A 25,098-nucleotide genomic window follows, 5' to 3' on the forward strand; every position below is an offset into this window, starting at 1 on the left:
TTTAAAGTCTGTTTTTCTTTTATTTTTCTTGTGTAACAATTTTTACAAAATAATTTATCACATATAATACTATGTACAAAAAGGTCATTGTAAGTAAATTGTGTAACACCAAAAATGTTGGGGTTGCTCCCTAACATGGTTTAAGCACATCACAATAATAACATCCTTTACTTATTTTATTCTGGTCAATGCCAAATTATCTTATTCTGCACAGGGAACAACTGTCACTGTTCCTTTAACTTGTTCTCTGTGATGTTGCAGAGTTGGGCGTGTTCCTTGGTGCATTCTGCTTTAATTTGGCTGCAGTTAGCGCTTCCAAACTATTAAAGCTTAAGAGACAGATTCATACTGAAATAAAAGTCCGGTAGGCCACATACTATACAAAAGAAAAAATTTGTAGGCCACATCCTATACCGGCACCTATATTGCTTCAATAGTTTGGTAGAGCTAACTGTGGCCAGACTAAAGCAGAACGCACCCAGCTCTGTGATGCTGTCCTTGTACTGACTTGACTGGCTAATGACAGGAAATTTCTTTACAATTAGAATGCATCCTCAAAGTACTGACATGTGAGGAATGGGTCTTTTGGTGTGGGTGTGTGTTCTTGGACTTAGCCAGACCCCTCATAATGGGACTACAGTCTTAGAGGGGTTGTTACTTAGTGATTGTAATATGCACATCTCCATACATTCTTTCTTTTCTTTGATAGTTGGATCTACAGCTCATATGTGGAAGAATTAAGTTACAGTACATCATATTTACAGAGTTCCATTGACTTCATTTCTAATTCCCATGAAGACTGCAAAAATAAAGGCGATTCTAACTTTTATCTTTATCTATTCATTTATTCATCATCCTATCTTTATTATTTTTTATTTCTTGACCATTGGACTACTCAGTTTTTCTGGGTAATGTGAATCTGATTTTATTCACCTACTGGAAGGTGCTCTTAACACAATACAGAGTTAACAGTGAAAGTGTGATATATACCGAGTCATCCCAAGTGGTTACGTATGGCACACACCTTAATCCCTTTGGCTCCTTGAAGGTGCCACACAACTGAAGAAAATCCTCTGGCATTAGCAAGAATATAACAACTGCTATTCAGTCTGGAAAGGATTATAAACTCAATGAATAAAATTACCTTGCATTAGCCAGAATGTAAAGAGAGGCAGAGTGAATGTGGAGGAGAGGGCAGTGTGTGTGCAGGCATGTGGGAACAGTTCCTATGCCAAGAACACAAGTTTCAGGTTTAGGCATCTGCAACAGTACCAGGAAGAGTAGAGTGCACCTTTATGGCTCGAGTCAATATGTTAACAGCAGCTAAATAAAATATCACAATGGCTGCTGCAACAGCTCTCACCGGTGCAAATCCTGTGCTCAAACACCAATATTTTTTTTTATTCAGGAAGCTCAAACATTTCATGAACTTTCATGACGACTTTCTCAAAGATACAGACCTACAACTTGAGCCATCCTACTGGACTAGTTTACATGCATCACTTCAGTCAACCTTCACACCTGATGACAGCAACTTAGTTCTACTTTGGTAACTTCTTTATGTGTCTGAGCTCATGTGTAAGCCAGATTGCAAAGGAAAGAGTGAGTAGGGAGCCTGACTGGTGCATAGCTGCCAAAGCGGTGGGAACATACAGCAGAAGTGTTGAAATCCCCAGGCCAACCTGGAAAGGGAAAAAATGATTAAATTGTGTTAATAACGGCAATAGACACTTATCAAGTAAAATGAGGGGCCTGGATTGAAGGGTTTAATAAAACAAAATTCTTGGTACTTCACTCACAACTTTAGAAACACATGCATACATGACATCCTATGACCTCTTAGAGCCCTCAATCAGGAATCTCTTCTGTCATTGCTATCACTAATGAGGATTGATTGCACTGACAGAAGAGATCTCCTGTTAAAAAATGGGAGGGCTCTCAGAGATCATGGGAGCAAATTAAGAAAGACCATTTCTAAAGGATGAGAAGAAATATAGTTTTTCATATAGATACATAAATACGTGGAATAGCTTGAAAGGTGATAGAGCCCAAGGTCAAACAACATGAGTTCAAATCTAAATATGATGATTGGAAATCAAGGATACAGATTAAGTTGGAATTGTATATGAATTTGAGGCTAGGTATGATAAAAAAAAAAAAAAAAAAAAAATAGGAGACTGGAACCAACAAGCATTGCTCCTTTCCTGTATACTACAATTGGGTAAATGTATACATACGTAAGGCCCCTTCCCCTTTATATGGGGAGTGACATACATGAAAAAGCATAAAATTATTAAAAAAAATTGTGTACCTGCATCCAAGCCATAGCACCCAGAGCTGTAGCAGCACTGTATGCTCGAGGTGGCAGCGGCAATCGACGAGACCACAAGGCACAGGCAGTAGCCAGACCCAAAGCCGTTGTACCCTAAAGGAAAAGTGACATTATTGTCAATATCATTTGGTACTAGTGATATACACATATATACATACCACAGAGCTTTTTCTTCCTTATGTAGGGGGGGTCATGGTGTCAAACCATGATGATATGGTTTAACATCACAAACTGCCCCCTATCAAAAGGCTAGAATGGTGTCCCTTACAGAGGACTTTGTAGCATGGAATTTAATGAACCAAGCCCTTGGTTCAGCTTTGCCAGTGGTAAGGTTCAAATCACCATCCCCTCAACCTTTGCCACAAGTATTGATGCCCTAACCTGCTCGGCCAGTGAGTCAAACCATACAGCCATCAAAACCCATTCATCACCCCTCCGGCCTTAGCACATTATGGGTGAAGGGTCCTTTCCCTCATCACACTACCTGGGTCAAAGACAACTCAACAAGATGCACCTCGTCTACAGAAGACTCAACCATCACTCTTGAGTACATCAAACACCTCATCCCATACTGCTTCACTCTTATACCCAGACAACACAATATTTCTTCCTTTGAGAGACTTCTGGACCAATCCAGTGGCTGTTGCTGGTTATCCCAGAGCTGTGGGTCTCCTGCATGAGAGATCTGGGGCAACAGAATGACTCACTGATGGGTGGGTGAGATTGGGAGCTTTCATAGAACTGTGTCTATCATTTTCATGTGGCATTTTATGGGAAAATTTTTAGTTTGTGTATGGGTGATGAGCAAGAGGGGATGTCTGTTGAGCAAGGAAGGGATAAGGCAGGAGATAGAGGTGAGTGGAGAATGTGTATAGATGATTGATGCAAGGAAGGGATGGGGGTTGGGGAGTAGTTATGTGTGAATAATATTTTGACTTAGCCTGAAGGGATGTCTCCCCTTCTATTCTTCTGCATGAAAGAGTGTGTGTTTGTGTGTGTGTGTGGGGGGGGGTCCACCCATTAAGTGAAACAGTCTTGCTGCATTGCTTCTGACCCAGGGCAGTGGGCAGGATACAGGGATGGCCAGTTATCCATGAGGGGTTATGAGGTGAGAGGGAGGAATGGGTGGGAGTAGGTATATGCCTTTTGACTTTGGCTGCCTCCCTGGTAAGGGGATAAAAGACCTTGGCATATCGATAGTGCGATAGTGTACAGATGTTCTATTTGGGGTGGTTTTGGTGCATTCTGCTTAGTTCTCAATGCTTTGTTTTGTGCAGTTTTCAGAGATTGTTTGGAAACATGCTGTAGAGATATAATTGAGTGTGGTCCTTATTTTAGAACTCCCTTTCCTACTGATGAAATCAAGAAAAATACCAAGTGTTTGAAGGATATTAAAAACACATTTTTTAATATAGGATTACTGATTCAGGGAATAATTTCAATTACTTGTCCTGGTCTCTTTTGCAGGAGACCTGCAGCCTTCAGGGGGGTCCACAAGTCACTCTGGGAAGATATATTGTGTTGCTGTCTTGGGATTATTAACCTTTTCCATGCAATGACGCCAACATAGGCGTCACGAGGTGCTTTACTTCTCTTCTCTTTGTACCTCTCATACTATTTTCTCACATTATCTTTGTATGAAGAACATACATACATATACCAAGGCTTTTTCTTCCTTACTAGGGAGGTAGCCAAAAAGGAAAAGGCATAAAATCATTCCCACCCATTCCATCCCTGAAAACACTCCACACCCCTCCACCCTCCCTCCCATCTTAGCATCTCCTAGATGAGATGGGAGGGAGGGTGGAGGGGTGTGGAGTGTTTTCAGGGATGGAATGGGTGGGAATGATTTTATGCCTTTTCCTTTGTATGAAGAAAGTGTTAAAAAAATATGGGACAATTTTAGGTCAGTACTGGTCAATAGGAACACAAGAGATGAACCTTGGAACATAGTTCTTTTCCTGTATACTAGAACTAGGTAAATATAAAGGTAATACACAACTTACCAATATTCTGTGGTCAAACTGCACTGTTGTTGGGTTCTCTGTGAAGTTCTTCAGTGCAGGGGAGAAAGCCAAAATATCACTTGGGATCCATCGGTCAGCAAACTTTGGGAAGGAATTGTACACTAGCCCAGCATCCAGGCCAGCTACCAGGGCTCCTGAGAATGTGATGTACACATATATTTTCATACCTAAGGTACTTTCCCCCTTATACAGTTAGCACGGACCGTTTTGCAAACTTTTCGAGTATGTATAACGGTCCGTGTTTTTGGGACCTGTGTGATATCTTGTTCACAAAAACCGTGCAGGAGAAAGTGACTAACTAAAAACCTTTAGCCATCCACCCATGCAATAGCCACGTGAGACAAGGCTGGTCAGTGTGTGACTATCTTTCAGTGGAAGTGCTTTTTTTTTCACGTCACAGAGTTTTTAAATTTTACCTCACGATGCCTGGAAATCGCACATCACGTGAAAACATTGTGAAAGTGATTGACTTACACAAAGTGGGAAAGAATAATAGAAATAGCCATGGCAACAGGTGTGATTGAGTGTACTGTGTCCCAACTCCCAACAAAATGGCATGCAGGTGGAGGGGTTGATACAGTGCCCCCCCCACAAACATGCCAGGGGCAAGGCCCTGAAGATTTCCTCAACGCCTTGTAAAATGTCAGTTGGACCTTAACCCTTCTACAACTGCAAAGGAATTGAAGGAAAAGAACCCTAAGCTTCCTGGTGATGTCTCCATCCAGACAATTCAGGAAAATATTCAGAAGCATTTAAATTACTTGTAAGTGAAACCACATGTGAAGTCCTTCATCACTGCAAAACAAAGGCACTGTTGTGTCCAATTTGCCAAGAATCATAAAGAATGGGACCTTGTACAGTGGCATAAGGTCCTTTGGACCAATGAAGCGACCTTTAGAGAGCAAATGAACGAAGACGTGGAACTCTCCTACTGTGGCAGTGAGTGACTCACGCTTGATGGTGATGAGCATTAAGCACCCTCCCTAACTTATGGTTTGGGGAACCTTGTAATACTCACTAAGAGATAGACTGTCAACTCTGAGCACTATATTAACCTTCTGAAGGAGATTTTAGGGAAGTGTTTCGCAAAAACCAGGAGTGAGATACTTCAGCAGGACAGTGCCCCTTGCCACACCTAAAGGGCAGCCAAAAAACTAGCTCAGTGATAGTGAGGACAACTGTCCTAAACCTGATATTTCCCCCACAGAAAACTTGTAGGGCAACATGAAGGCACACCTTCATCAGGAGGATGACATCTACAATTCCCAAGCTTGAGATAGCCATCCACAAGGTGCAAGAGGAAATTCCTGCTTCTGTCAGAATTTGGCCGATCTGTCACAAAGAGACTCCAGCAGGTCATCAAGGCCAAGGGGTCCACCATCAGGAAGTAGCATTGACAGCGTGTTTAATTATTTTTTATAATATTTTAAATAATTTGAATGAAATTTTTTGCGCATATTTCTTGAGTATGCAATACGATTTGTGCTGACTGTAAAGGGAGGATGGTACATCAATTGAGACTACTTCATACACATATAAACTTCTGGTTGGAATTCTCCTCACAAAATAATATTACAAAGAGCAGGATACCTCATCCCATCACTCCATCCCACTTTGCCACCATGTGTGACTTGTGTGGTTAACACTGTAGTAGAATTCTTGCCTTTTCCTACCATGAGAGACAGAGGTGAAATGAAAAAGTAAACTTAAAGAAATAGTACAGGATAGTTATAAGAAGTAACAGCATAACAGACGGATAGTTGCAGCACAAAAATAGCATCATTTCTCTAGGAGTAGCAGTTTTACTCTTAGACAAAATGATGTTTGGCTCTAGCTTGCAGGAGCACCCCAAAACAGTCCCTAAACCAATTGGCTGTAAGCTACTGTGCAATTAATACTACACAATATGTAGTTTATACCCCACTACACTTTCTTACACTACCATCTAAATCCAGTCCCTAATAGTTTCAGCCTGAAGGATGAGGCCCCTTTTCTTGTCTAAATACTCCAATGACAAAATGGCTATTCAAAACAAATACATCAATAAAAGCTTGTAGAAGACCAAACTGTACAAAAACAGGATGAAAAACATACAAATTAAAATTCAGTGGAGTGAGGGGAGGTGCCTCAAACAAGGGAGTTTGTGATGTAAAATAAAATTGATTCCACTTGCTCAAAATTGATGTGGTGTACTGTGGTGGAAGCAAGGCAGTGTTGGAATGCAAGAGGTAGAAGGAGAAGGGAAGGAAAATGAAGATCAAGAGGAAGTAAATAAAGGGAAAGAGAAAGAAGACAAGAAAATGAAACAAAAGAGGGATGACATGAAGAGGAGGAGAAAAGAGCTAAAGAGGAAGATGAGGTGAAGGTGGAGGATGAAAACAACTAAAGAGTGGAATCACCTATGTCTGACAAAGGCTTTTTTTCTTGCTTGGCAAAGAGCAACTACTCAATTATTAAGAAAATTCTGAACCAACACAAACAAGGACCTTGACCCACCTGACATAGCTGTCAAGAAAACAAATCCCTTGGTCATGTGTGCAAATTTCCTGAACTTCATTGCTTGTGCTGTAACCTGGAAAAAGACACGAAAACATAAATAAATCAAGTGCAGGTCTCAAACGGAGGCAATTATAGATGAGAACCACTTTGTTTTCATCACCGGTTATTTAGTCAATCTTCTTGTATAACCTGGGTATGTTTTTGTTTGAGGGGTGGGCTCTGGTACATTACCAAGTAGTGTACTGCACAAGAAGACTTTCTGTCCTGCCCTGTAGATTGTGAGTGTATCACAAGGTGTAATAATACCCATGTTCATCCCATATATTGTAAAACACAAACCACAACGAGAGCTACAAGAACCATAGCTATCATTTTTGATCTTCAGGTTGTCTGGACAAGTACAAAAATAGTTCTGTACAACCTCTAACATTAAGTTAAGCATACCTTCTTCAACTTTTGTGCTGGATATCGGAGTTCAAGTGCACTCCACAGGAAGAGAGAGTAGAGGACAAAAGCAGCACCCAGGTGAGACATGAGGCGGTACTGGGACACACGAGGGATGTCATTTGGGCCTTGGAATCTCTCCTTTTCCAGACCAGATTTCACCATGTACCAGCCAAGCAGGCCCTTTAAAGAATAATGTTTAGTGAAAATCTATATCTATCAACCAAGGGCTTTTATTCTCCCTTATAAGGGAGGTACCTACAGCAAAAGGCATATATCTACTTCCACCCCTTCCAATCCCATCCACCACTTTCTTCCCTCTCATCTTAGCTTTATGCCTTTGTTTTTTGGCTATCTCCCTTATACATACATACATCATACATATACCAAGGAAGGCTTTTTCCCCCTTACAAGGGAGGTAGCCATAAAGAAATAGGGGGAAAAAGCCTTTGGTATATATATATATATATATATATATATATATATATATATATATACATACATACATACACACACCATGGAACACACCATGACTACCTTCCTTATATGGGGGAAGAAGAGTTTGGTATATAGATAGATGAATGAATTCAAGTCATAGCAGGATGGGGTGACTGGAGCAAGAGGTATCACTTTCATGCCTAATGCTTTTATAGATACATGATGGAAAGGAAGCTCCATAATTCAATTTAACAATCCATTTATCTTGTATTCAAAGCAAAAACTAAATGTAAGATTGCTACATCCACAATCAATGCAGTAGTGATTAGCATGTTTCACTCGGTAACTTTTCTCACATAAAAATAAGGGAGAATTTATGGTCTTACACAGAAATATAATCTAGCTAATATTCAATGAAGAGTTTTATGAACTCTTAATTGAATTTTAGCTAGATTATATATATATATATATGATTCATGAAACAATTATTTCTTGATAGCAGACTGCACACCACTGTATTATCTTTGCAACCAACTTTACAACAACTTGTTTTACCTGAAATCCGATGAGAGCACCAAAGATTAACACTCTTTTCTTGAGTGCTCGGTTGAAGTACCCTTTATACCAAAAGTATGAGGCTGGTAAAAGAAAGGCAGAACCAATCATTCGCCCCCACTGCCTGTGACCATATTCCATCCACCAGATAAATTTGAATTCTTCTAAAGTCATCTCCTTGTTCTTCCTGATTTGGGAAAGAGCATAGAATGAAGAGCTGATAATTAGTCTATAATATACAAGGATAAATGTCGGTTATTTCCCATATATGGGGAAAAAAGCCTATTGGTGTATAGATAAAACAATTATGCATCACAAAGTACTAAGATGAAAAAGGTGATGAATAGGTTTTGGATGGGTTATGTTTTGATTCAGCTTTTCCCCTTATTAGGGGGGGAAAAAGTCGTTTGGCATGTATGTATATATGTGTGTAAACTACCTCCCTTATAAAGAGGTAGAAGCCTATTTGTGAAACTCAAAGCAATTATTATTAAATAAAAATGGAAGTATTTTAATACATTATGTAGGATGAGATGAGATGGATGAATGGGGTAACAGGGGCATTGGGAAAGAGGGGAATGTCTGTTGAAGAAGGATGGGAGAAGACTGAACATAGGAGTGAACGGAGAATGGTTGTGTATGGATGCTGCTGCGATGCATGTAGGGGAGTGGGTGGGGGATGAGGGGTGAGGGAGTACATGTGAAAAATTTGACAGCCCGAAGGGATTTCTCCCCATCTCTTTTTTTGCATGAGGGGACGGAGAGGGGGGTTGCTGATTTAATGAAGTGGCTTTGCTGTGTCTTGCAACACTGCTTCTGAACCAGGGTAGTGGGTGAGATGCAGGGATGACCCATCATTCAGGAGGAGCCAAGAGGGTGGAAGTGAATTTTATGCCTCTGTTTTTGGCTACCTTCCTTGTTAGGGGGTAAGAGCATTTGGTATATGTATATGGGCTTTAACACTCTTAAAGTCTTAGACATACTACTTACATCTGAAATTCAGGAAATTCTTGATACATGGCAAACTCCTTTTCCCATGCCTCTTGAGTCCAAGGCGGACGCTTCCCGAACAAGTGCCAGTCCGTCATGGACAGACCAGATTCAGTCAAACGAGTTAGCCCACCTGACAATATACATAATGTGAAGGTACTTGTCCACTTTTAAATGTCAACTGACAAATCAATCTGTTCCATATAAATATCAATAATGTGAATATACTAACCAAGAACTACTGCCCCGAAGACCATTCCAGAGCACCCAAAGAGCCATCGACCAGCCCACTTTCTCCCCACTTCTGGAATCTCATCTGAAACCACCTTCTGGGTCGCTTCAGCAGCCAAAGTCACAGTGCCTCGATTCAGCTTCAGTCTTGAGGGGTTCACCTTTGAAATAAAAATACATTTTATACACACATCAAGGGCTTTTCCCCCCTTACAAGGGAAGTAGCCAAAGTCAAAAGGTATAATTCCATCCCCACCAATTTCAACCCCACACACTCCACTCCCTCCCTTTTTTCTCGGCTCCTCCTAGATGACAAATCATCCCTGCATCTTGCCCATTGCCCTGGGTCAGAAGCAATGCAGCAAGACAGAGCACATAAACAAGACACAGACACACAATAATTTCAAACGAAATGAAAAAAAGTATTTCTGTTGGAACACTGGGCCATCCATTTCATCCTTGGTCACACCTCTGCCTTCCACTAATCTTTCTTCACTCATTCTTTCCATGTGTCAAAACCATCCCAATACTCTTTCATCAACCCTATCTCCCAACTCCATTTCCACCTCCGCTCTCTTCTTCATTTCTCACTCTATCCAGCCTAGTAGCCTCTACCATACTTCTCAGGCATTTATCTCACATTTAAACTCTTCCTTTCTTATTTTCCATGTTTCTGCCCCATGCAGTGCTGTCAGCACAATCACCTTTCCATACAATCTCCTTTTAGCATTAATTCCCAAATGTCTATTTCTCATTACACTTTTTAATCCCCCAAGGCATTTACTTGCTTCTCTCAATCTACATTCTACCTCCACCTCCACTCCTTTCCTGCCACATTTGCCCCAAGTATCTAAGGCTATCCACTTCCTCCAGTTTTTCTCCATTAATATTCAAGTCCAATTTGCTGCTATCCTTTCCCCTTGTACATCTCATCACCTTTCATGAGATAGTATGATTACATAAAAAATTATTTTGATGGACCTACTGCTTCATAGCAGTAAAGTCTCTACATTTCTTTTGTCAAATCTACAACCCTCAACCACTTACTTTGATGAGATTCTGGTTGCGGAGTGTAGACAGAACACTTCTATGGTAGGACTGTACAGAAGTAAGGGATATTCCATGCTGGAAAATCAAAATATCCCATTAGTTTCAACAAGTATCCTTATAATCTGAATAAAATCAATTGGCATTAGCCAGAATAAAATCTTTAAAGACAATATGGGTTAAACAATGTTTTGTTTTCAATTTGTTTGTACTGTGCTATGTTCCTGTAAGCAGAATAAAACTGGTATTAAACAAAACAGGATCTCTAAAGAAGGATCTGGAGTTTGATTCTCACCTGCTTGCACAGCAATTTGTATATATTTTTGGCATCTATAGTATGACATATTCAACAGCTTTTCTTAGTATCATTTCTCCCATAAATTAATATTAAGAGATGGAGAAAAAATAATTCCTGTAATCTCCTTGCTACATGCCAACAAAGTGCCATTTTTATTGTGAGCACCACCCACTACCTGTTCCTGAAATATACATTTTTCTCCCAATTCTAACCTAACCTAAAAATGTGTGCGGGGACAGATGAACATCTTGCACTTTGGACAGCCATGACACTGCTTTGACATGCATGTAGCAGGAAGGTTGCGGGAATCATTTTTTTCATCATCCCTTGTTAATTTGTGGGAAAAATGTTACTAAGAAAATTTGTTGGATTTGACATCATATGTAAAAAATATACAAATTGTTATGCAACCAAGTGAGATGAAATGGTGGTCAATGGGAAGATTTCCCTCATTTTTTTTTTTTAATAATTTGAGGGAAAATCATAAGAAAAATTGTTAGATTTGTTGTAATATAGATACAAAAAATATACAAATTGCTATGCAAGTGGATGAGACAAAACTTTATAAATAACTGCAGTACATCCATTGGTGGGCTGCCTCACTTGTATGGCAAAACTCCCTCCTCATCCTCTTGTGTGTAAAATAGAGATGACATGGAGCAATCTCTTCAGGCTGTGTCAAAATATCATGCATACACAACCATCCTCCACTCAGCCCTATCCCTTCCTTCCTCAACATACATTCCCCTCTTGCTTAGTCCCTTTCATCCCATCCATCCATCTCATCCTCTGTTGTCCCCTCAAATTCACTCCATTCTCCCCTGCTTTCCACACCTCTTTTGCTAATCTCTTCATTCATTCTTTCCATGTGTCCAGACCACCCCAATAATCTTTCATCTGCCCTATCTGCCAACTCCCTCTTCACCTCCACTCTCCTCATTCCTCACTCTATCCAACCTTGTAATCCCTACAATATTTTTCAGACACTTCACCTCAAACACAATTAAACATCTCCTTTCTGCCTTTCTTAAATTCCAGGTCTCAACCCCATACAGTGACTCACAGTGTTATAGGTATGATCACCTCTTCATATAATTTACTCTTTGAATTAATTTCCTATCACATACAACTCCAAATACTTATAAGTGCCCACTTCTTCCAGCCCCTCCCCTTTAAGACTTACTTTCTTGTTACCATCCACTCCACTTCTGCATCTCTTACCTTACTTTTGGAACTTTCCTGTTGTCTTTGATTTTGTTTATCTTAGGTTAGTAACCTAAGATAAACAAGATCAAAGACAACAGAAAAAATAAAAAAATTAGTGGTGGGGCAATAATAGGAAAGATCCTTACTTTTAACTACATTTACCTTCAACTTTCTCCTATTGTATACCTTCCCAAACTCTGTCTCTGTCATAATATCTCCTCTGACCCTATCAAAAGCACAGCGTCACCCACAAACAACTGGCATCTGCCAAAACAAATACTTTACTCATGTCTAGCATCATTGACAATAGGGCTCACAAGTTTGATCATATATCATAGGGCTTAAAGAACCAGGCTGGATGAAATATAGATATATCTAGAATTACAAGGTTTCTATACTAGATCACCAATGAACCACTAGTTAGTTACCTATTCCGGTAGATTACAAAGGCAGAGCAAGCAGACAGGAGACCTTTTGGTCCATAACATATTTTTAATTATCTTTTTTGCACCTGAAATACCTATATAATTTTTCTATGGAATGGTTAAGTTAGGTTACATTATATTAGGTTGGGAGCTATTGAACAATACAAGCTTAATTTGAAATATGTTTTTGCATGATTCCAGAATTTGACCAGTTATGTAGTCCATTGCAGGGGTCTATTTATCTTCATCCCTGATCCATATGGACCAGTTTTATTGTGATTATGGCTTCAGACACAGAGGTGACTAACAGGCGCGGATCCAGGGGGGGGGGGGGATTTGAAGGGGCTGAAGGCCCCCCCCCCCAAATTTGTTGTTCCATGTAGCATTGTAAGGATGTCATTTAATCGATTTTAGTACTTTCTGATGTTTTGCCAGGTCCGGGGGTTAAATAAACTGACAGCATGTGTGTGGTATTTGGGCGGAATTGTGCTGTGTTTGGCATTTCTTTAATTCCATTTATCTGTTTTGTGCTGCAAGTGTTGTAGGGTTGCCAGGGTTGTGTCTCAGTTGTGCTGAAAAGGGATAGAAAGGAGATATACCACGTTCGTTGGCCGTTTAACATACCTGTATTGTCACCTATATGATTGTTTTCTGTTGCGTTGTCCATGTGCACTAACACTACACACGGATCCTGCAACAATTTCTCTCTATGCGAGAGTATACGCGTGCCAGTGCCTTATCACTGAATAGCACAAGCGTGTAACAATATAAAACGAATATACATTCTATTATATATGTCTAAAACACAGAAAAATATGGAAAACTTTATTAAGTTAAGTATACCTCAGACTTCTGATACATCAGACTACTCAGAGGAAGGAATTCAGATTAGCCCCCCCCCCCCAAAATTTTTATCCTGGATCCGCCACTGGTGACTAAGATATACAGTAACTTTTACTTTAAGTCCAAAAGCACAAATGTGCTATAGGAAAAAAATCATAAAATGGAAGCTATATTTAATATTAATTATTATATAGTATATTTACTCATTACTACAGTAACAGTTCCAAATAAAATGAGGTTTTCTTTACATATTCATTACAATGGCCTGGGTGTTTATAAATTACTAACATGAAACTTACATCCAGATATACTTTGAAAAAACTGGGATATATTAATATTCATATGATATTGGAATGTGTTGAATGTCTTTATTTACTTTTGGCAGTCTTGTTGGTGTCTGCCTTAAAATATACATGCATTCTTTACAGTTCGATATTCCCATTTTCCTGTTTAACGAGACTCTTATTGCCTCAGCTTCCCACTGCGAATTACATGAGTATTTCATGAAGTTATGGAACATATCTAAGATTGCGTCATTGAAAATGCAACTATTACTAGACGTCAAGACTCGAGTACAGCAATGGACAACTGTATTAAGAACATTCGTTGTAATTTACATGCTATTTTGAGAACTATACAAACCTTTGTAGAACCACATCCAATACTTAGGCCACATCTAAATGCAAGGCTCAGACCTGCCATTATTTTCGTACGCCTGTCGTTCTATTCTCACTCCGTTCGGCACATCTACTAGGTTACGTATCAGTTGCAGGCTACTGTTATGTATACACAAATAAAAGAAATAATACATGTCAATATATGAATAAAAATACATACACAATATTACTTATAGTTAATTTATATATGTCATAAGTACACATTTGACTATATTTGGTATATTTTTTGTAAATATAACGTGGATTACTTTCAGTTCACATCTTCATCGAAGACGGTGAAAGAGGTGTTTTCTGACAGATTGGTCAATCGTAGCGAGGAAGAAGGCCTTTTAACAAATTAATATATATTGAAGTGAGTAATGTTTCGTCAAGGATGCAGTTATGAACCAATTCATTTTACTTACGTGTTTCATAATAATATGATTTTATTATATTTTTGTCATTTGGAGAAAGGTATGCGATAGGAGGAGTAAAAGTTGTAATTTGTTGTTCTTGGATATGGTTGCAGACTAATGCAGGTGAGTAGAGAAATTTTCAATATTTATTTAGACAAAATATTTCAAAAAAAGAAGATATGGATACTTATTATTTGTATGTATATTTTTTACCTATTTTGTGATATACTTTGTGGCGACATCGATTCATCTAAGTGTCGTGTTTTTGGTACAAGGTGGGGAAGGTTATGTCGACATTGAAAAATGATAGTGTTTTCACTGTGTTATAAACCGTTTCTTCAAAATACAATCCTATAAAGATCCTATTTTATTTGAATTAGGAAATTAATTTTTGGAAAGCCCTAATCTGTTTTATTTCGTCCTATGGAGAATATTTTTTAATTTCCTTTTTTCCATGCAACGTATACTATACCATTGAAAATTTTTCGTATGTACTGTAGGACTCGGATATGTGTGTAACTTCTGTTGTCTCACTAAAGACGGTGTAGACAAGGGAAACGAGGGTTATTCATAGCTGTGTGATATAGTTATGGGTTTGTCCAACTGGACAAACCCATGACACTTCAAGTGTCTAAGACTAAAAAAAACAAAACAAAGTCAAATCTGATTATCTGGCCAAAGCTAAGATCCACAGACTAAACTTTCAGCTCAAGATCCTGTGTCTATTCCCTCCCATGTTTCACACTATGTACTTAACCAACTAGAAATAAGGAACTTTCTTCATGAAGAGATCTTTGAAATTAGGTCAAGAAAACTAAATTGAATATCATCTGAGGTTTTGGTTCCAGTGCACAAGTTCTCTCATAGAAATGGGGATGTAGTTGCCTTCTTTAATTCAGAAAAGATCATTGCCCTTGAAGCAATTATGTCTCAAAATTTAAATATAGAGACATAATTAAAGCTGCAGGGTTGAAACATGAGCTCTTAGGGGCTGTCAAAAACTGAGAAATCTCCTATTTTAAAAGAGTATACATTAGCAAAGATGGTGTATTTTTTTTTAGAAACCTATGCAATATATAGCTTTAGGAAATTATATATTTTTAAGTAATACACCAACATAAATATTATTCTTGGCGGAAATCAGTAACAGAAAACGTTGCTAAAAGCTGTGCAGCAAATAAAGTCACATTGACTCTTTTAGATACCATCTTTGTTTTTATAGATTCAGAGGTCGAAGACAACAACAACGACCGTGATGACCTCTAGAATTGCAGGTTAGGTTAGATTAGAATAGATGAATTTATCATACTTTAATTTTTCAATCGCCACATCTTCCAAAACAAATATTGCGTCTCAAGCAGTCAAAGCACTTATGTTTGTTTATGTATAGGTTTTAGCCATATTTTCTGTTATTGATTTCCACCAAGAATAATGTATACTACATTGATGCATTATAATTTATAAAATTATTTAATTTTCTATTGCTATATGACAGGTGTGTACTTCTAAAAAATTACTGCAAAGACTTGACATACAAGCAAAGGGAGGTTTTGAAAATTTGTTGAAACAACAAATTTGCCTCAATATTGTCTCCTGTGTCATAAACCACATCAAATGAGACCTCCAGTTCCTGCCATCTTCTTTCATGGAAATAATGGAGCCATTGCCTCGATGGGGGCAAGAAAGTAACAACAGCAGACTGAATCCATAGTTTTGGATCACATGGACTCAAAATTGACAGCTACAGGGCAAAGTTCTCAAACTCTGCAATCTGAGACCCGGCAACACCTAGAACTCAGCAATAATTATGTGCCTTCTAAAAATGGGCAGAACACCCGTCAGCGCCGACATGATCGTTTCCTGCCACCAATTTGGGTATGGTGGTTTGTTGTGACAGTACTGTGGTGAAGAGTCCACTGTTATTTTGTGTATCTACTGTACCTTTGTAGCCCTATTAGTGCTATTATGGCTCCCAAACATCAAGAAACACCAATTTTTTATAAGTCAGAAAATTCTATTACTCGGCTTGGTGCTGGCCCAGAGGATGCTGAGTTTGGGAGTTTTGACCTGTATTTCTCTTCTGGATAAGAACTTGGGGCTCATATATGGCCCAATCTATTGGTAATACTGTGACACACACATGCATGCGCACAACTTGCCCACCAGGGTTGGAATGCTGGCTCACAGTGTAGCTATGTTGAATTGAACTTGGATTGCTGAATTAACAGTAGTGCAGTACCACCACACCATTGAGCCATATATATCCTCAGTTGGCCCCTCAAATTCACTCCTTCTACCCCTCCCTTCCACACCTCTTTTACTAATCTTTCTTCACTCGTTCTTTTCATGTGTCTAAACCATCCCAATACTCTCTTACCAGCTCTGTCTGTCATCTCCTTTTCCACTCCCGCTCACCTCCTCGTTTCTCACTATCCAACCTAGTAACCCCTCCCATACTTCTTAGACATTTCATCTCAGACACATTCAAACTTTTCCCCTCTGCCTCTCTTAAATTCTAAATCTCTGCCCCATACAAAGCTGTTTACATAATCACCCGTTCATACAATCTCCTCTTTTCATTCATTCCTAGATGGCTATTTCTCATGACACTTTAATCCCTCAAGGCATATACTTCTCTCAATCTACAGTTTACCAAGTGACCCCAAATACATTAAAGCTATCCACTTCCTCCAGCTTCTCTTCTTTAAGGCTTACTTCCATCCTTTCCCCTTGTGTATCACTTTGCTTTTACTGTGGGAGTAATTTAGTCATTAAATCTAGGAGAGCATTGGAAATGAATCGAGACAAAATAGGAATGACCTCAGTCAGGAACACCACAGATTTGAGATGGCATGGACAAAGAAAGGAAAAGGTAGCATTAGAGTGGTGGAAGATAGGTGTTTAAAAGACCAAGGAAGAGATGGAATGGAGGAATTCCTGAAGATGAGTGGATTAACCTCTTCCATATGGTGACATCTATGTGGGCATCATAAAGTGCGAGTGGATACGTGAGGATGCCGTCATCAGTGTCTTGATTATATATATTTTGTAGTTGTAGCTGAGTAACCCCCGAATTCTGTGAACTGGCTTGATTGTGTTTTCGTGATTATTATTACTCAGAAAGAGAATGAGTAATACAGCAGTGACTTTATATTTCAAAACACAAGTATTGTGATGCATCATCATATATAAGGCATCCAATGCTGTGAGTGAGAACTGGACTCTTATTGAAGATGTTAAAGAAAATGAAGATGAGCGCAATGGAAGTCCTCAAAGGGAAAAACAAGTCACATTTTTGTTGTGGAGCTGCAGTCATCAAAGAGTAGTGCAATACTGATGTGAAACACTGAGGAACACATCATAGTGTACATCTATAGGGTGACCAGGCCAGAGTTGTCACTTTTTTCCAGGGGACTAGATAATTTTTATTGAGTAGATTGGGTAAGTGTGTGAAAGAAGGAAGTTGAAGATAAATGTGGGTAAAAGGTGATGAGATGTACAAGGGGTGAAAGTGGCAGCAGACTGGAAGTGAGTATTAAGGGAGAGAGACTGGAGGAAGTGGATAGTTTTAGATACTTGGGTGCAAATGTGGCAGGAAAGGGAGTAGAGGTGGAGGTAGAATGTAGATTGAGAAAAGCGAGTAAATGCCTTGGTGGATTAAAAAGTGTAATGAGAAATAAACATTTGGGAATGGATACTAAGAGGAGATTGTATGAAGGAATGATTGTGCCGACAGCATGGTATGGGGCAGAAACATGGGACATAAGAAAGGAGGAGTTTGAATGTGTTTGAGATGAGGTGTCTGAGAAGTATGATAGGGGTTACCAGGCTGGATAGAGTGAGAAATGAGGTGGTGAGGAGGAGAACGGGGGTGGAAAGGGATAGGGTGGATGAAAGAGTATTAGGATGGTTTGGACACATGGAAAGAGTGAGTGAAGAAAGACTAGTAAAAGAGGTGTGGAAGAGCAGATGTAGAAGGAGTGAACATGAGGGGGCGACCTAGGATGAGATGGGTGGATGGGGTAAAAGGGGCTTTGGTGGGGAAAGACGGGTGAATGGAGAATGGTTGTATATGGATGATGTGATGCATGAGGTGGAATGGATGGGGTGTGTGGGAGTATGTGTGAGAAAAATTTGATGCAGACAGAAAGGATTTCTCCCTGTCTTCTTCATTTCTGAATGAGGGGACGGAGAGGAGGGGTTCGCTGATTTAATGAAGCGGCCTTGCTGTGGATGTGCTGTGTCTTGCAACACTGCTTCTGACCCAGGGCAGTGCACAAGATGCAGGAATGACCCATCATCCAGAAGGTGTCAAGATAAGAGGGTGGAGGGGGGAGTGTAGTGTGATAGGGATGGAATGGGTTGGTGTGGTTTTTATGCCTTTGTTTTTTTGTCATTATATTATAGTTTACCTCTTTTTTTCTATCTCAGTATGGATGGGTTTGGTGACAACTTTGTGGAGAGTGCTGCACCAGCAGCTCCTGCAGCAGCTCCTGCAGCTGAGGTAGACCCTGCAGCTGATTTTCTTGCTAGAGAACAGGACCAACTAGCAGGTTTGGAGGATGATGTCACACCAGCTGCACCAGCTGCCCCAGTTGTGGAAGCAGAGGCACCAGCTGCAGTGCCAGCAGCAGGTAATGCTGCTGCTATTTTTTAATTGAGGAGTAATTGTCTGTCGTAGCTGTTAGTGTTGCTTGGTTATGCAAACCTTGTTATAGTACTTGCAACAGATGAAATGGGATTCTTTTTATATTCTGGTCAGATTGTGTATTTGGTGTGTTTCATTATTTATTAGTGGGTGTTTTCCTTATTGGTAGGGAATATCAAAATAAGTCATGTTTATGTGTGTTCAACAGGATATCTTGTCTATTGTAAGTACTGGCAGGGAATTCAGTGTCTGTAGAAATTGTGGAAATGAAAGACAGTCATAAATTTAGAGTAAAACAAGAGAAACTAACTGCTCTTGAGTGTAATCTCAGGTAATTTATTAATGCCTTTTTCATTTTGATGAACATGGAGTAAAACCATCTCAAATATACTAGAGCCTTGATGTAAAGTCCTTCACCAATCAAGAGTTTGGTATTGAATTCACTATTGTGAAAAAAACAAACATGTATTCAGACATGGGAATGGTTTGTGGAAAAGTCTATTTGGATAATTTTTCACAAATGGAAAAGGAAGAATGAAAAAAAAACCCGATTGGTTTTCATTGCCAACACTATGGTTCATTTATTTTATTTTTTGGCTTGTGCAGACTGTTCCTTTGACAATGAAAGTATGATTTACCATGGTTCTGATTGCAGATGTGGTCATTTATGAAAGAACAACCATGGTTAAAGATTGTTGTAATGTTTGTAGTACAAAGATGTTAAAAGTTTTAAATGAAATATCCACATGATATAACCAATATGACCATCTAAATGTATTATTTGCAAACTGTCACATGAAGTCATAGCTCACTGTTCACTGTTTATATCCTGGGTAAAGATTCATCCATTGATATACATCAAACAAACAAAAGTTTGATCCATAAGTTCTGAATTTATAAACGCACAGTGGGAAGAAGATAGTCTCAATCTTGCATTAACTGTATCATGGAATGAATTGTACCTATTTATGGTGTATACAAATTTTTAATGCTAAAATTTGAACAAGTTCAGTACAAAATTTGTTGATACATGATGTTCAAGCTGAACATTTCACTGTCAGTTTTATTTGCCTCCCAAGAAAGCATTATGTTAATGCCAGGCAAATTTGTTCAACTTGGGGAAATACCCCTATTGCTTACTTGGTTGTTGATTAAAACAAACTATCAGTGATCTTTATAAGGCATTTTTCTTATGGAACTTCACTCTGGCCAGCACCTGATTTTATTCAACTTAGAGAAACCTCATTGCCTTAGTGGCTAAGTTGAAGTTTTGAGTTTTCTCCTTTTAAGTTTTGAGAGTACAGGTAGTTCAACACAAATACAGTCGTTTTATGCCAACTATGGTGTGTTATGTGTGAAATTGTGTAAGTTTGTACTAACCCTTAATTTGACCCCCCTAGAGTTTGCAAGTGGAAGGAGATTGAATAAATGCAAGAAAAAAACAGCCAGATTTTATTTTATTTTATTTATTTATATATTTTTTGGCTCCAAAATATTTTTGAGTGCATAAGGATGGGAATGCCAGTATCATGGTAAGGGTAAAGCAGCTCAAATTGTTAGGCTATTCTATGGAAGTGGCATGCCTTGCTGCATTACTTTCGACCTGAGTGATATGGTGAAGGATGGGGATTCCCCTTTATATATTAAGGTGATGAGATGAAAGGGGGTACAGAATATGCAACAGGAGTGTAACTGCAGCTGAAGCAGTTACATAAGATTGGAAACTAACATATTTAAACTCTGATTTGGTGATTTCCTCTGTGATTCAGTCTTTGATGTTCTACAGACTGCTGCAAATGAGCCTTTAAAATACTGTTTCAGTTACTTGAGGAGGGAAAATCTGTAAAAGACAGGAAATTCACAACAAGCATGGGTTGGTTGTACTAATTTATCTAGTAATATATTAAGGAATGTGATGATAATAGATGAAAGAACATCTACTAAGGTTTTCAAACACCATTTCATTCTCCTTGTCTTCTCAGAATCAGTTGAGTGGAAAAATGGGGAGGGTTGCCATGTAATTAAGCATTGGAGTTAGACCAGCTTTGGCTGTTAGGCCCTGCTGTGGAGGTGCTGTCTTGCTACATGGTTTCTGATACAAGCAGTGGGTGGGGTGCAGGGATGTCCCATCATCTACAAGGAGACAAGATAAAAGGAGAAACAAATGGATGAGGGGTGGATACATGTCTTGGCCAGCCACCTTCCTTATAAGGGGGAAAAGGCCTTTTGGTGTATGTATGTACAATTCCATTAAAAAAAATGTATCTAAAGTGGAATAAATTTGAAGTGAACTCTTTCTGACCCTGTCACCTTAAATTGACATTCTAATGTATGGATGGATGTGTGTGTGTGTGTGTGTATACCCATACATGCCTGCATTTGTATGTATATACAGACTTGTTCAATTTTGTATTTAACATACTGTGGTTGGCATAAATCAAATGTGTCCAAAATGAATTACTTGTGATAGTGGTTGGAGTGTGACTTTTGTTATTTATTTATTTTTCTTTTTTCATTGATATATTCATTTATATTTCTTTTTGTCAGGTACTTAAGAATTTCTTTAGTGGTATTTGTTACTTTTTGGAGATGTACTTTGTTCTGTGGTATATATTCTAGCATGATTTCTTGTGTTAATTTCATGCACTATGCACGTAACTGCACCCAGGTGTCATATTTCTTCAATTTTTATGTTTGGTTCTCACTTTTATTTTTAGTTAATGGCCATAGTAAATTCATTACCTTTGTTCTGATGATGACTGATATTCTGTATAAACTTTTCAGTCTTTAACTTCAAGTTATTATCTTTGAAAAAAGTAGTCATTTGTGTTTATTTTCTTGTGTACCGAAAAAGAACTGATGGTACAGCAAACAGAGCACTTTGTGTTTGTGTGCATGCATATATAATTTTTTCCTTCTTTTAAGTGCATCATATTCATGTTGGGGATAAAGGCCCACATTGTATTCTGCCATATTGCTTTGGTCAGAAGCAATGCATCAAGGCCTGACAGTTGAAGCTGGTTTAGCCTTACCACGCCCTACTCCTCTACTCGTGACCTTTACTATAATGGACGATGTTTAGTGAGAAAATATCGGGGTGGGTTGACTTGTACTTTTTTGTTTGCTGTACCAAGCAGTAGGTACACAGTACTCTACAGTATATTGGTGAGCACTGGTGAGCATGGCCTCAGTGTTTGCATGGTTGTAGTGCATGTCTGTGTTCCTCCAGAAGAGGGACAATCCTCCAGTGACCTGTTTGGTGAAGCCCCTGTCAGTGGTGCTATGGACTTGGAGAGCTTTGAGATGCTGGGAGGAGATATCAGCACCCCAGGTCAGTTGTCTCTTTCTCTTTCATCACTTTCTCTTCTTCTGTAATGGCAAATGGATAGAAGTAAACCATATTGACTTGCTTGGTTTCTTTTCCTTTTCTTGTCTTTCTGTGTATAGAGGACTGGTGTATGATCTTTTATGTTGCATGTTCTTTTCTCCCTTGAGATTACCAGAGGGTGCTATAAAACTGACCTTTTACAGATAAAAAATAGAATGATACAAGGGAAAGTCATTGATTTAATTTGTGTGAACTTGGCAATATTTTGAAATGTTTGTCATGGAACAGTACTTTGATCTGCCAAATGGAATCATGTGTTGATTGATGTATGTTTATGATAATACCGAGTATAGTGATGCATTGATTTTTCAAGACAAGGTATTGCCATACCTCTTGCTCTGCTTTTCTGTTTTTTGTTAGAAGAAAGCCCATATATTATTTTTGGCTTTGGTGGTATTGGTGTGATTTTATGTATAGATAAGTATTTCTGTATTGCATTGTGCTTATATTGATGTTTGCATGGTAAGTTGGATTGGTTGCCTATTTACCCAGAGGTGGTCATACCAGAGATTGACTTGCACAGGTACTCTAAATATATATGTGCCAAAAGGTCCTTTCCTCCTGTTAAGGGGACTGGCCAAGTCATTAGATTTACGTAAGTAACATAGTGGAGATTTCTTTACAAATGTTGCCAAATATATGGATTGTCAGCCATGCTCAGGTTTCACTGAATCATGTTCATTGTCATTTTGTTTATCTTCTTGTTTATGAGTGCATTTTATTCAGATTGTATCTCCGACAGATGTATATTTGTGTCTTGTATGAATCTCCACTATGTTAAAGTGATCAGACTATAAAAATAAAACCTCTTATCCAGACATAGAAATACCTCCCTGAGGTAGACTTCCTCGGGTGTTGGCATTACCATATATGGTCAAGGAGTTGTAATATATTTTATTGTTCCTTGTCATTGCTATTTTTTTACAACTGTGGAAGGAGATATGGTTGTAGGTAAACCTATTGTTAAGCTTGCTAGATAATGTAATGTAATTTTGACTTGTTCTTTTGACTTGGTTTTCATTCTTTAGTATATAATGCATATATGTTTTTAGTTTGATTTATTACACATTTGTATTATGTTCTGCATTGTTCTGGCACTGTTTTAAGTTGATTTTTTTTTTTTTTTTTTTTACTTTAATTGATTAATTTTTTCTTAGTGTAACTTTTTTCCTTTTTTATTATTATTTTATTGAGCAGTGTAAGCAATTAATGGTAAGTCATAGATTTAGATTAATCAGTCATAGTCTTGATTTAAGATTTTTTATCATGTAAGGAATTTTAGATGTATGGCAAATAGACCCCCCCCCTAGACTTTAGTATCAAGCAATTTCATTACATAGTTTTTCTGTAATGGCAAACTCCCTGTAGGTAATTCTAGAGTGGTTTAAAGTTTTGATATGTCAGTGTATAGATTTAAGTTCCTTGGAGGACTTCATGGAGGGGATCTGATTGATCTATCTTCATTTCCCCCAGCTGTCCATTTTTTTTTTTTATAGGAATAATGAAGAATAGTTTTGTGAATGGATTAAGTGAAATAAGGTACCACAGTGTGAGTTATAGTATTTTAGTCTGATTGTTGATGTATGATTCATTATTTTAAGGCTCTTCTCTTTTAAGCTTGATTATTATTTTTCTCCCAACTCTCACCTTCTTTTTGCTTGATGATTCACCTGCAAATTTCTTTTTTAATTTTTCTGCATGTATGTTGCAGGGATTTCTTCTTGGAATTATTGGCTTTTGGTCTGTTAAAACAAATGTTTGGTTTTTGCCATGTGTTGAAGAAAGTTTGATCAATCTTCTGTGGGTGGCCACTGGTGGTGGCACCTGTGCTGTGAGTGTAATTCTGTTTCCCCCCTCACCTGTGCAGCCAACCTTGATGGTGGCAGCGATGAGAAGGTGGACGCACCCGCCCCCATCCTGGCGGCGGAGCTGCAGTCTGACTCAGAGCCTAAGGAGGACCTTTGGGGAAGCACACAACCCTCTTCTACCCTAGGGGAAGAGGCTGGTGAGTCTCAACCAGAGGGAGAGGCCTCACTACTCTCACAAACATTGGGAGATGTGGGAGATGTCTCACAGTCCCCATTTGCACCTGTTGAATCTCAGCCTAGTTCGCAGGTGACGGGGGAAGACGATTGGTTTGGGACTGCAGCAGAAGGGACAGTGGGTGAGGCTATTGACGGGGACATGATGGGAGAAGTTCTGTCAGCCCCTGTGGTGGCACAACCCAACTACGAAGCTTTTGAAGAACTCAAGGGGGGTGAGTTAGGATGATACAGATTGGCCCTGTTGGTTCGTAGGTGTGCTAACTACTTGGGTGCCAAGTGAGTTAATCCCGTTGTACTGCTGCAGAAGTGACACAGCGTTATGTCTGGGCTTGGAATTCAGTCCTGTATGTGCTACCAAACAGTGTACTCCCTGTGTGGTCCCACCCGTTAACATGGGCTCTTACACGTGCTAGTACCCTTGTGGAGAACATGCTAATTAATACTATTAGTAGATTGTAGATCAGTATTTCTTGCAGGAGAACTTAGTAATCTTGTCAAAGTGTTTGTGGGCACCCTCCTGTTTAATAGTGTCGGCATAACAATGATCTGAAAAGGAAAAGCTTCTCTAGTTTGCATGGAGAATTGCCACCAGTGAAAGGGAAGAGATCAA

General features: G+C 38.9%; 2 protein-coding genes across 9 annotated transcripts in view; one reads left to right on the forward strand and one right to left on the reverse strand.

Moving 5' to 3' along the window:
• On the reverse strand, nucleotides 1-14,279 carry LOC143017418 (heme A synthase COX15). Its single transcript, XM_076172128.1, has 11 exons — nucleotides 14,261-14,279; nucleotides 13,978-14,111; nucleotides 10,564-10,641; nucleotides 9,518-9,677; nucleotides 9,286-9,418; nucleotides 8,296-8,482; nucleotides 7,303-7,485; nucleotides 6,856-6,931; nucleotides 4,339-4,493; nucleotides 2,312-2,425; nucleotides 1-1,682 (listed from the first exon to the last, which is right to left on the reverse strand). The coding sequence occupies exons 2-11, from the start codon at nucleotides 14,035-14,037 to the stop codon at nucleotides 1,542-1,544; spliced, it is 1,287 nt and encodes a 428-aa protein (XP_076028243.1). The 5' UTR covers nucleotides 14,038-14,111; nucleotides 14,261-14,279; the 3' UTR covers nucleotides 1-1,541.
• The window catches only part of Clc (clathrin light chain), a 26,446-nt gene continuing 15,588 nt past the window's right edge, over nucleotides 14,241-25,098 (forward strand). For 2 of the 8 annotated variants that reach the window (XM_076172129.1, XM_076172131.1), the window contains exons 1-4: nucleotides 14,241-14,364; nucleotides 18,839-19,041; nucleotides 22,285-22,386; nucleotides 24,311-24,700. In XM_076172129.1, the coding sequence (XP_076028244.1) occupies nucleotides 18,840-19,041; nucleotides 22,285-22,386; nucleotides 24,311-24,700 (694 nt within the window). In that variant the 5' untranslated portion in view covers nucleotides 14,241-14,364; nucleotide 18,839. Of the gene's footprint in view, nucleotides 14,531-18,838; nucleotides 19,042-22,284; nucleotides 22,387-24,310; nucleotides 24,701-25,098 lie in introns of all 8 variants that reach the window. The other 6 variants (XM_076172133.1, XM_076172134.1, XM_076172130.1 and 3 more) reach the window with 5 other exon arrangements.

Source organism: Oratosquilla oratoria, chromosome 32 (assembly GCF_046742065.1).
Source record: "Oratosquilla oratoria isolate Oo_2021 chromosome 32, ASM4674206v1, whole genome shotgun sequence".
Taxonomy (NCBI): Eukaryota; Metazoa; Arthropoda; class Malacostraca; order Stomatopoda; family Squillidae; genus Oratosquilla; species Oratosquilla oratoria.